The 12,907-nt window shown below is 48.5% G+C and overlaps 1 protein-coding gene across 1 annotated transcript; it reads left to right on the forward strand.

Annotated features, from left to right (window-relative positions):
- The first annotated feature begins 54 nt into the window (after positions 1 to 54).
- On the forward strand, positions 55 to 12,297 carry LOC118882610 (28S ribosomal protein S24, mitochondrial-like). Its single transcript, XM_036828637.1, has 2 exons — positions 55 to 293; positions 11,603 to 12,297. The coding sequence occupies exons 1-2, from the start codon at positions 55 to 57 to the stop codon at positions 12,144 to 12,146; spliced, it is 783 nt and encodes a 260-aa protein (XP_036684532.1). The 3' UTR covers positions 12,147 to 12,297.
- The last annotated feature ends 610 nt before the right edge of the window (positions 12,298 to 12,907 follow it).

Genomic DNA, 12,907 nt, shown 5'->3' on the forward strand with positions numbered 1-12,907 from the left:
GGCTGAGCGCGGCACAGGCGCGGAGTCCCAGGAGGCGGGCCCGCCGAGGGGCCAATGGCGGGGCGGGGGGCCCGGGCAGCGCAGCCAATCACGCCCGGGGACCGCCTCCCCCGCCCGCGCCCGCGCCTTAACCCTCTGCGCGCTGGGACTGGAGCCGGGGCCGGGGCCGGGGCGGCGTGCGGACCCCCGAGGGCAGAAACGGGCTGGGTCTCCGGCTTCAGGGTGCGGTGTCCAGACCTCGCCGAGACCGGCTCGGGGCTGGCGGAGCCCGGGGAGCGGCTCAGCTGTGTCAGGTGTGCGGCGCCGGGAGCCTCGGCGACCTTTGTCTCCTGCCTGGCGCCAGCAAGGAGTGTGACCCAGCGCGCTGCAGCTGCGTGTGTGTGTTTATGTGGGCTGTGTGTGTGTGTGTGTGTGTGTGTGTGTGTGTGTAAGAGGGGAGGAGGAGACAGAAAAAGCGGAGCGGGGGATGGATCCCGCGTGCCTGTGTGTTTATGTGTGACGGAAAGGCAGAGACTATTTTGGGAGTTTGTTACTGCCTGCTTCCGTGTGTGTGTGTGTGTGTGTGTGTGTGTGTGTGTGTGTGTGTGTGTGTGTGTAAGAGTGAGAGAGGGTTGAGAGGAGAAGGTAGAAGGGAAGCAGAGAGAAGGATGGATGTTTCTCCATGCCTCTACGTTTGTATGTCAGAGGAGAAACTGTCTCTACATGTGGTTGTGCAACTGCCTGAGTGAAAGAGGTGTGTGTCTGTGTATTTGTATGAATGTGTGATCTGTGCTTTTGGGGCCTGTTTTGCATGCACGTTGGTGTGGTAGAAAGAGACTTTGTGTCCCTGCTGTAAACAAGTAGAGCCCAAACCCCTCTGGTTTTGCGGTGTAGCATGTGCACATGAGAGGGGCAAGGCTGTTATTTGGTACAACTGTGTGTGTAGCCCAGTTTGCAAAAAAAAGAGAGAGAGAAAGATTGTGGGTGAGGTGAAAGTGTGTGTTTTGTTTATGTGACTTTGTGATTATCTCTATGTTGTGTTGAGAGAGAGAAACTAATATGCAGGAACCATGATAAGTGGATGTTTAGGAGAGACAAAGACATTCCAGAGGAGATGGTGTTTGGGCTTTGAAGGATGTATAGGAGTTCATGAGGCCAGAAGGAAAGACCTGGGGAATCTTGCCTACCAGTCGCAGGTGACAGAGGTGGATTCTGGAAGACAGGGCATCTACTGCCAGGAGGAGAAGTAAGAGCAGCTGGCAGCCACCCCTGGTCAGGAGCTGGCCCACAGTGACTGAGCATGCAGAGGAGGGGTCTGGGCACACAGTGCAAGGTTACAAAGGGACCATCTGCTCCTGGGCAGTGTGTGTGGCCACCTGGAGGGCAGGGAGGGAGCTGTGGAAATAACTCTCCCTGTTTCCATTCAACAGCCCTCTGAATTCTCCAGTGTGGAGGGAAGGAGACAGGGAGGAGGCCACTTGTCAGCATTCACAAAGTTTGTTGAGTGTCACAGACTAGAAAGGAGGGGTGGGCCCTGCCCAAAAGGTGACCAGAACTTCTCTGGACCTGGATGCCCAGACCCTCTTTCCATCCTGGAGGACTGGTAACTTATACCATCAGCTGCCCAGGCCTGGGCTGGTTTCAGATTCCTGACCATTCCTGGTTTCAGATTCGTGACCATTCCTGATGCCTGGAGGGACATTCTGAAATCCAGGGAGACATGAAAATGGAACCAGTTATCCTGGCTTTCCACTTGCCAGCAGTGTGATTCTGGGGGATTCCCTTCTCCTCTCTGAGCTTCAGTTTTCTCCTCTGTAAAATAGGATTTGTAATTCCTGCATACCCCCCAGTACTGTTGGGAAGATTTAATGAGTTAATGTACACATGGGCCCTCTGTAAGCTATGAACCACTGGAAAATGTTAAGCGTTGCTCCATTTATATGAAGTTCAAAGCACTTCGATGCTGTCAGAAGTCTGGCCAGTGTTGCCTTTGGGGAGGGAATGACTGGAAAGGGGGCAACAGGGGGACTTCCGGCTGCTGGTAAGGTGGTTTGGAGATGGAAGGACTGGGGACAGGGCTGTGCTCAGTTTGTGAAGACGCCTTAGGATCTGTGCATTTTTTTCTGTATATGTTATACTACAACAACATGTTCCAAAAAAAAGAAAAGAAAGGTCAGGCATCCTGACCACATTTTATTCACTCACACGATGGGCATTCTGGAATGCTCTATCAACGAGGCAGGAACTGGTCTGAGTATTGGGGATACAACAGTGAACATGGTGTGATCCTGACTCTATGAAGAAAAGAGGAGAAAGGGCGTGGCTTTCTCACCTCTGAAGGGGGCACATTGGCAGGGGAGGGGCTTGCCCAGAGCCACTCCCTGGCTGGCAGCAGAACCAGGACTAGAATGAAGGACTCCTAGTGCTATGGCTGAGTCTATTCCATTCCACCAGGCTGCCTAGGAGAGACAGGCCCCGGTCTTATGCTGCTCAGGGGAGAACAGTGAGAAGGTTTGCTGCTAACTCTGACCCTAACCCCCAGCTCCCTGAGGATCCTCAGAACTCACCTCCACCAAACAGCCTTCTAGGAACAATTCTATTCTATAGATGCTATGATTCCCACCCCAGCCCCATGTTACAGGTGAGGAAAATTAATGTTCAGAGAGGGAAAGTGACTTCCCCAAGGTGGCACAGCCAGTCTAAGAGGATTTGGTCCTTTGCTGGCAACATGCTGCTTCTGTTGACATTTGTGGGCTTGCTGGGCTCTCTGACAGAAACCTGGGTGGTTGTGTGGCAGGAAACATGTTTCCCTTGTCAGGCTCCTATAGACTGGATGGTGAGGGTGCTTCCTCCAAATACTCAGGTTTCTGGGCACAGCAGTCAGAGCATCAGGGCTCAAACTGGTAGAAGAACTCCCTTAAACTGAAAAGTACAGGGGTAGAGCTAGCTTTAGTCATGGCTGCATTGAGGAGCTCAGATGATGTCAGGATTGGTGGTGTCATTCTCTTGGTCTCTCAAGACTGTTTCCCTCTCTGCTGGCCTTGTTCTCTGGCAGGCTCTCTCCTCATGATCACAGGGTGGCTGCCAGCAGCACCAGCCAGGCATCCTAGTCTCTCAGCAGCTGCAACAGAAACAGGGACTCTTTCCTCAACAGTTCCAACAACATTCCTCAAACCAAGTCTCATTGGCTCTTATTGAGACATGTATCCATTCCTTGGCCAATCACTGTGGCCAAGGGTTCTGACTGTCCAGGCCATGGAGAGTGAGGGCCTCAGAGGCACCTGGCATTTGAGTCTAGGTGTGATTTCTAGCCATCCCAGCCTCAGGACTCACCAAGGTCCAAGAAGAATCCTCCCGAATTTGTGGAGAGGCTTACATTTCATAGGCCTTCAATAAATGGCAACAGTTATTATTGGTATTCTTCTTCCTCTGCTTTGCCTCTGTCATCATCTTGTACAGAATAGACATTCGGTAATGTCTAGCATACAGTAGGTACCCAAAGAATCCTTAGTGGTTGACTGAGTTTTTGGGGGAGTGGGGGGTTGCTGATGCCATGTACCAAGTCAGATAGAGTCTGGAAAAATTGGACAGCCCACAGTCCTGCAGACAGGATGAGACTCATTATGAGAATTATTTAATTTTTTATTTTGTCTTGTCTTCCATAACTGAACTGAAGTTATAGTCTAGAGCTCCTGGGGGCATCACCAGACTCTCCAGGGACAGACTTCCCCCATCACACACATCCACCCACCAGCCTAGGAGGATATAGTCAGGAAAGCATCAGAAAGAGCCCGTTAGGAGGCTGGTCCAGGAGGAGCAGGCAGAGCTTGTCAGACCCAGTCAGACTATTTCTTGACTGATACAACCCTGCAGAGAGTTTGCCTGGGGTGGGGCTGGGGACCGACATGTCCCAGCCTGACCCCTTTCTCCTTGGGCCACCAGCTACTCTGATTCAATTGGGCAGTTTGAGTTTCCATGAGGGATTGGCGGTCCATTAGGTCTTGACTAACAATAGCTGCTATTTATCAAGTGTGTGCTGGGTCCCATAGTTGGCACTTTGCATGATTTAAATACAGGACCAGTGGAATATATTTTGGATACTCACATTATCCCTGCTTTTGCTTTACTCTTTCTGCTGTTTTCCCCCTTTTCCCTGATTTCAAGTGAAATTAATATGTGCTCACTGTAAAATAATGTAAACAATATGGAAATAAATACAATAGGGGAAAAGTCCCCCATAATCCTACTCCTCAAATATCAACTACTGTTAACTCCTTGATGAGATTCTGCATTTAGCTGTATTAACAGATGTATGTCTGTTTTGTGAGAGGAAGAACATTACATTATTCACCTGTTCATAGCCTCCTTTCCTCCCTGCCTTTGAGGAAGAAAACTCTGTAGTTCAGGTAGCTTCAGCCTGGTTTTATTCTGTGGATCTGAGTAACAGGAGGAGGGAAGGGAAGGAAACAAGCTAAGAGAGAAAGGGCAGAGGTTGCTGGGTGGGAAAAGATGGGAGAGGCTGGAGCAGGGGGCAAGGAGGTAAGAACAGTGCAGCCTGAGCTTTGAGAGAGCATTTGAGGGACTCAGGATACAGATTTGGAGGCTGTCTGCAGAGGGTGGGAGGGAAGACGAGAAAAAGAAACAGAAAGAGGAAAAGGAATGTTAAGAAGTTTTTTTGAGATTATGAATAAAATCACCTTTAACATTTTCAAAAGAATTGAATAAATATTTAAATTGCCTTTTGGACTTCCCTGGTGGCGCAGTGGTTAAGAATCCACCTGCCAATGCAGGGGACACAGGTTCGAGCCCTGGGCTGGGAAGACCCCACATGCCACAGAGCAACTAAGCCCGTGCGCCACAACTACTGAGCCCATGCGCCACAACTACTGAGCTCGTACACCACAACTACTGAGCCTGTGTGCCACAACTACTGAGCCCGTGTGCCACAACTACTGAAGCTTGCTCGCCTAGAGCCCGTGCTCCGCAACAAGAGAAGCCACCGCAATGAGAAGCCCGCGCACCACAATGAAAAGTAGCCCCTGCTTGCTGCAACTAGAGAAAGCCTGTGCGCAGCATCAAAGACCCAACGCAGCCAAAAATAAATTTAAAAAAAAAAGAAAAAAAGCCCTTTAAATTGCCTTTCAATTTTTTGTTGCTGGGGCGGGGGGAGGAACTGGTGTTTCTTTCTAATTCAATAGTGATTTGAGACTGGCCTCAAAGTGGCTCAGCTTTACCCAGGTTACTTTTTTATAAACAAAAAAATGAGATTACATAATATTAATAATTGCTAAAATGTATTGACTATTTACTATATGCCAGGCATTGTGCTAAATATTCTTCCATATTACTTTATTTAATTCTATAATACCCCAATAGGGGCAGGTACTACTATTATCTCATTTTACAAATGAGGAAGCTGAGGCTCAGAGAGGTGAAACAACTTGCCCAAGGTCACACAGCCAGCAAGTGGGGGAGCTGGGATGAGATAATTTTTCCATTATTTTAATCGTCTGGTATGTAGTTGCTTAGTTTTTGTTGTTGTTATTTGTGTGTTTATTTGTTAAGGAGCTTCAAACCCCCTTCTGCTTGTGATTGGGCAGGAATATACATAAATAAAAGTTAGGCATGCACTGTCCTTGACCCCACGATTCCCTGCGGTCAGTATTACCCCAGTTTTCTACGTTAAGAACCTGAAAAAAAAAAAAAAAAAAAAAAAAAAGAACCTGAAGCTGAGTGGGACATGATCACTAATCTAGAGTAAGGCAGCTTTTAAGTTGTGTCATGGGATTTGAACTCAACTGTGTTTTCTCTGAAGGACCATACAGGAGCTGGAGCTGGGGTGGGGATCTGGGCTACATCTCGGTCACCCAGGCACAGAGTCACAGACCCTGAGGGCTGGACCTGAAAGAGATGTGAAAAGTCATCTATTCTAGTCCCTCTTTCCATTTATAAATCTCCTCTGCTGCTTCCCCCACAGAGGTCACATGGCCCAAGTCTGAACACCTCTGCTGATGGGAAACCCACTACTTTTGCGGAGCCCAGAGCCAGGGAAAGTAGGCCAGGCTGGAGCAGTGAAGCAGATGAAATGCCTGAGAATTAGCTGGGACAAGCACGGAGACTGCCAGCAGGGACAGGAGTGCAGAGAGAATGGAAAACCACTCCCTCCAAGTAACAGGAGGAGGGAGGGGAAAGAAACAAGCTAGGAGAGAAAGGGCAGAGATTGCTGGGTGGGAAAAGATGGGAGAGGCTAGAGCAGGGACCAAGGAGGTAAGAACAGTGCAGCCTGAGCTTTGAAAGAGCATTTGAGGGACATAGGCTCAAAGGCCTTCCCTGCCAATAGCAGCTCTTCTATATACAGCCCCTCTCAGTGGGGGGAGTAAGGATGTGTTTTTTCAAGGGACCAAGTCACCCCAGAACCAGACTACTCTAACCCAGTGTATTTCCCCTTTTGCTTTGGCTGCTAGGAAGCTCTTAGGTAAGTTACATATTGAACCTCAGTTACTAATTTGGTACAGAAGCCTGATAGATTTCTCCCTATCTCTTTCTAGTGGCTTTCAATCTCTCTTTTAAATCCATGTTTTATAATGTTTGCTTTACCACCGAGCAGCGGTTCCACTGAATTTTTGTAAATGGAGGAGATTTTGATCATAAACAAAAACATTCTGTAATGTGAATTTGTTGGTTGACAACTGGAGAGAGTCAGGTTCTAGAGAAATGGGATAGGGCATAGGACTGGACAGGGCCAAGGTGGGGGAAGCTGGATCAGGCAGGAGGGAGAGGACGTCAAGACCATCTTAGCAAATATGACTGGTCACTTGGGGAATAGGTGCTTGGTGCTGGAGATATTCCACATGGCGGGGAGGTCAGGGGCACTAGAGAGGGAGTAGCTGAGTGTGAAGGATGGAGTCACACACCCAGAGAGAAGGGAAGAGGGCTCAGGCAGTGGGAGCGACCTGTGCAAAGACCCGGAAGTGGGAAGGGTGCAGGAGGGCAGGAAGAAGACTCCAGTGGCTGGAGTGCTTAGAGCAGTGAGGACAGTGGGTGAGCTGGGGCTGGGAGTGGTAGAGCCAGGCCAGGCCTTGCCACTCAGGGAGGTGTCCTGTATCCTAAGGGCTGAATATTTGTGTTCTCAGGAGCTTTCCCAGGGAGCTGCTGTTTCCCACTCCTGGGTGTCTTTGACTTTGGGCTGGGGGTGCAGGTGAAGGTAGGAGAAAAGCATCGAGCCAGGTGCCCTTGAAGCAGACCATCTGCTCAGCCCCACTGACTCAGGGGGCAACTCCCCAGGGGCTGCCCAGCCAGTCAGAACCAAGGATGGTGGACTAAGACCCCCCAAAAGACCCCGTATGACTAGGGCTGGGGACCATGGGATGAGCTTCCACTCTGGAGTCAGACTCCTTGAGTGGATTCTGACCTCAGCTGAGGGACCTTGGCCAAGGTTCCGTACTTCTCTGAAGCTCATCTCTAAAATGCGAGTGATGTTACCTATCCTGAAGGGGTGTTTTGAAGATTAGGTGAGTAGACAAAAGCAAAAGACTTAACATAAAGTAGTTATTTCAATGAACATTCACTTCCCCAAACCCAGGGTACTAGGAAAGAGGCCTTTGATGGAGACACCCCCATACCCTACACCCCTGCCCCATCTCAAGTCTGATTAGGGCTCCCACGTCTGTGCTCCCACAGCCTATGTTACTGCTAACATAGCCCCTCCACTCTGTCTAGCCCAGCCTGTTTCCTGTGTTCCCTCTGTCGGTCTCCCCTGTCTGATCCCAGCTCTGTAGCCCCAGAAACAGGCACCAGCCTGTAGCTGGTGCTCAATAAGTGTCTATCGAATTGTACTGAAGGTCTCTTCTAGGGGATGCCACCTGATTAACGAGCACCTCCTCTCTGCATACACTATTTGGTTTAGACTTCACATAACCCCTGTTTTCACAGATGAAGTTCCTGAGGGTCAGAGAGGTGAAGTGACTTGCCCCAGGTCACACAGTGTGTAGGTAAGTGACAACTTGGAATTGAACCCACCTCTAGCTGATTACAAAGCTCCTGTTCTTTACTGAGGCTTTATATGTCCTCACTGTAGTTCTTTCACACATAGGGGAGAATTCAAAGACTCCAGCTCAGCTGCAAATGGCTGGAGGACCTTGGGGATGGGGCCAGTCACTCAGAATCTCTGGGCATCCGTCACCTCATCTCTAAAATGAAGGGGTTTAAAAAAGGAAAGAAAATGAAGGGGTTGGATCTGTGATTCTCAACCCTGGCAGCCTATTTATTTGAATTATCTGGAGAGCTTTTAAAATGTACTGGCACCTGGGCCCCACCTCAGGTCAATTAAACCCGATCCCTGAGGGTGGATCCTAAAGTTCATCAAACTCCCCAGTGATCTGATTGCACGGTCAGGGCTGAGAACACCCAACTAGCCCCTCAGTGAGGCCTGTTGCAAGAAGCCATTCCATCTGGCATGGCGGAGAAACCAGGGCTTCAGAACCAAGCGGATGTGGGTTCTAATCCCAGATCTGCTCTTTCCCATACCCCAACGTCCTCATCCTGCAAAGGAGGAGAGCAAGGCTCAGTGAAGTCCAAGGTCACACAGCTCAGAAGTGCCATTGTGTCAGTTTGAATCCAGGTCTGCCCTCAGGGGCATTGGGTCTGGATATGGAGAGGAGGTGCAGGCAGGCAGGTCCACTTGGAGCCTATAGCTCCCCTGGCCCTCTGGACTGCCTGAGCCTGGGTGGAGTCTGTCAAGGGGGACCCTGCAGTCATCCCTGCCCCGTGACTCACAGTTTGGGAAGCAGGTGCTGGGGCAGCATGAGGTCACACATACCTTGGCCGTCTCCTTGCCTAGCATGTGCCCGGGCACCTCCACTACCCATTGTGCCCCAAGCCCTGGGCAGTGGCAGGCCAGTGTGGACATGCTGGGCAGCTTGTGTGTGACTGGGGCAGTCGCATCGGCTGCAGGAACAAACTGGCAGGAAGACTGATGCCAACTTCAGGCACAAGCAGACCTTGTTTTAAACACCTGCCCCATCACTCATGTGCCATGTGGTTAGCAGGTCAGGGCACCTCTTTGAAGCACTACAAAATATGCATAAAAAGTATAGCTCATGGGCTTCCAACCCTGACTTTGACCATGCCGTTCCCTCTCCTGGAGTGCCCTTCCCATCTCTCCTCCTTGTAGGTCTCCATCCAAATGACACCTCTTCAGATAGGCCTTCCCTGGCCACCTCTCCAAGGAGCTTCCCCTTTTTATTCTCTGTCACCGCACCCACTGTATTTCCTTCCTTCTATTTGACAGACTTTATTATTCTATACTTAGGTGCTTGATTGCTCTCTCCCTAATTAGGTGATAAAACCCATAAACGTAGGGCCTGTGTCTTTTTTGTTTTGTCATGTCTCTTTACAAGACATGCCACAAAACTCACCCATTTTAAGTGTATAATTCCATGATTTTTAGTAAATTCGCAGAATTGCATGACCATCACCACAATCCAGTTTTAGAACTTTCATCACCCCCAAAAGATCCCTCAGACCTGTTTGCCATTAATCCCTGCTTTTACCCTCATTGCCAGGCAATCACCGATCTGCTTTCTGTCTCTCCAGTTTTGCCTTTTCTGGGAATGTCACATAAATGGAATCAGTATAATATGAGACCTTCTGTGTCTGGCTTCTTTCACTGAGCATGAAGTCTGAGCTTCATCCATATTGCGAGTATTGGAAGTTTGTTTCTTTTTATTGCTGAGTAGTATTCCCTAACATGGTTGTGCTACAATTTGTTAATCCATTCGCCTTTTCAATTTTGGATTGCTTCCAGTTTTCTCTATAGAATAATGCTGATATGAACATTTGCCTACAAGTCTTTGTGTGGACACACATTTTCATCTTGCTGGAGTAAATACCTGGATACCTATGAATGGAATTGCTGGGTTTTATGGTCAGTGTATGTTCAACTTCCTCAGAGACTGTCAAACTCTTTTCCAAAGTGGCCATATCATTTTACATTCCCACCAGCAGTGTATGAGGTGGCAACATGTCTTTTATCTACCAAAATGTCCCCAGGATTTAGCCTGAATGCCTGACACATAGTAAGCAGTCAGTTAAATAAGTGAGTAAACAAATGCTGGCTGAACTGGCGTGTGGTTAGACCCCTACTAGGCGTCTAACATTGTGCTAATCACCCGGTGGCTGTCCTCCTCTGGGGTTGACATTAAGCCACTTTATACCCAGGCTACATTGGTGGAACCCCAGCCCCAACCCCCAGAAGGACCCTTACTGAATGATGTCTTTCTTTTTTTTTTTTTAATCTTTATTTATTTTTGGCTGCGTTGGGTCTTCGTTGCTGCACGCGGGCTTTCTCTAGTTGCAGGGAGCCGGGTCTACTCTTCGTTGCAGCGCGCGGCCTTCTCATTGCGGTGGCTTCTCTTGTTGTGGAGCACAGGCTCTAGGCGCGCGGGCTTCAGTAGTTGTGGCACACGGGCTTAGTTGCTCTGCGGCATGTGGGATCTTCCCGGACCAGGGCTCGAACCCGTGTCCCCTGCATTGGCAGGCGGATTCTTAACCACTGCACCACCAGGAAAGCCCCTGAATGATGTCTTAATAGTGTGTCCTTGACTCTCTGACGTATGATGGAGGAATTAAATCCACATGGAGCGGAGCCTCTCTGCGTTGTCTCTAAAAGACTGCTAAAGAGATTGTTCAAAACATAGGTCCATATAGCAGCACTTATGTGAAAAATCCTTCTTGTACTTTAACACCAGGGTAAAGGGTCTTTCACAGCTGAAATAGCCTTCATTCTTTAATCATGAGTTGGAGATAATACATCATGTTTCCCTTTTTGCCTTGCATGAGAGGATGCTCAGGGCAACATTTAATTGACTGTGAACTCCTGGAGGACAGGGAACAGGGCCTGTTTGCCTCTGGTTCCCTGGGGCCTGGCACAGCTCCTATTCCGGAGAGCTTTCTCAACAAATGTCAGTTGGGTGGAATGGAATGGAAATGCAGTAACTTCACTAACTTAGAACATTTTAATCAAATATTTTCCAGAACTCCATGTATTTTTTAAACAGTCTGCATGTGTAGTTTACTATAGACGTTGTATATGTTACTTGGAGGTGTATAAATTATGAAAGAATAACATTGAAGAAAGTAGAATTCCTGGTACTAAAATATTTATATCTGGAGCAAAGATAAATCACACACCAAAATAGCTGTGGAGGAAATGAGAAAGTGATGAATGTTATACAAGAGTTATTAAGGGCTTTGAAAGTCCAGAGGCCAGATTTTGGCTGAGGGAAGAGGAGAAGCGGCAGGAGAGGTGAAGGTGTAAGGACAATATTTCCAGAGGCAAAAGCTTTAAGGGTGTGAGTGGGCCAGATTTAGGGGAAACAGGCCCTTGTACCCTTGTAGGAGGTGGGAGCTGATGGAAGGAGCAATTGGTTAAAGAACTCTCAGGGAAGTTGGTCTTGAAAATACATATCCCTTTTGACCCAGAAGTTCTACCTTTATGCATTCCTCCTACAGAAATAATTAAAGATATGCACAAAAATATAGCTGCAAAGATACTCCCTCACAGAGTAGATTTTAATAGAAACTAATTATGCCTATCTTGATTATGTTGAGAAATTTTTGGCAGAATTTCTATAGCTGTTAAAAATATATTAGGACTTGCCAAGTTGGCGGCGCCCGTCTGCTGTCGGGAGCTCCGGTCGCTGGTGCTGTCCTGGAGCCGGGAGCTGCCGTGCGTCTGGCGCGCCCTGCACACCTCCGCGGTCTGCGCCAAGAACCGGGCGGCTCGAGTCCGAGTGGGCAAGGAGGACAAGCCAGTGACCTACGAGGAGGCGCACGGGCCGCACCACATCGCCCATCGCAAGGGCTGGCTGTCGCTGCACACAGGTAACCTGGCTGGGGAGGACCACGCTGCAGAGAGAACAGTGGAAGATGTTTTCTTTCGTAAATTTATGCTGGGCACCTTCCCAGGCTGCCTGGCTGACCAGCTTGTTCTAAAGCGCCGGGCTAATCAAGTGGAGATCTGTGCCCTGGTCCTGAGGCAGCTACCTGCACATAAGTTCTACATCCTTGTGGGCGACAGTGAGACTCTGCTGTCCCACTTTTACAAGTGTCCCGTGCATCTGCACCTCCAAACTGTGCCCTCAAAGGTTGTGTATAAGTATATCTAGGGCAACCAGCCTGTTTGCATCAAACTGTAGCCTGCAAAGGACAGAAACTTGTGGAAAAGGACTGAAGTAGAAACAGGGGAAATACATCCCCTCAGACTACTGAGGCTTTGTCTTCAAAGTTGGCTGTTGAATAAATAGACTCTCCATGTTGTCTTGCTTCTTGGTCTGTCTAGAGAACTAGAATAGGGTTTCTCTGAGGATGCTCCAGGGTTCCCAGGAAGGCTGCCAGTTCCTGAGGTTTAGGTAATAGCTATGGTTCAGTGAGTGTCTTGTGCCAATCACTGTGTCAGGAACTTTACCTGAAGTTCTTTGTTTTCTCTTAAAATGGAAAGATCCATTTTTGGAGATTATAAAACAATGTTAATTTTTTCAAAATAAAAACAATATGGACATGTATTAAATCAGCTGTGAAGCTTACTTGTAATTCTACCCCAGAGAAAGCTACTGTGAACAGTTTGTTGTATTTCAGATGTACTTTTATTCCCCCAGAAATAATGTAGCACATAGTCATCTATTAAACAAGCTTAACTGCACCTAGTCTGTGCCAGACACTCTTCTGAGTAGCTTGGAACCCATCAATGACCAAAACATTGCATTCCAAGATCCTTGCCTTCATAATACTTGTATCCCAGTGGAGGGGGACGGGGAGGGTTAGGCCGCACTGAAGACTCCAAGCAGGTGAGGAATATAGATATGCAGGTAAATGGAGGAAGAACATTTCAGAAAGTGGCATCTGCAAAAGCCACACATGGTGCTGGGAA

This window comes from Balaenoptera musculus, chromosome 1 (assembly GCF_009873245.2).
Source record: "Balaenoptera musculus isolate JJ_BM4_2016_0621 chromosome 1, mBalMus1.pri.v3, whole genome shotgun sequence".
Lineage (NCBI taxonomy): Eukaryota > Metazoa > Chordata > Mammalia > Artiodactyla > Balaenopteridae > Balaenoptera > Balaenoptera musculus.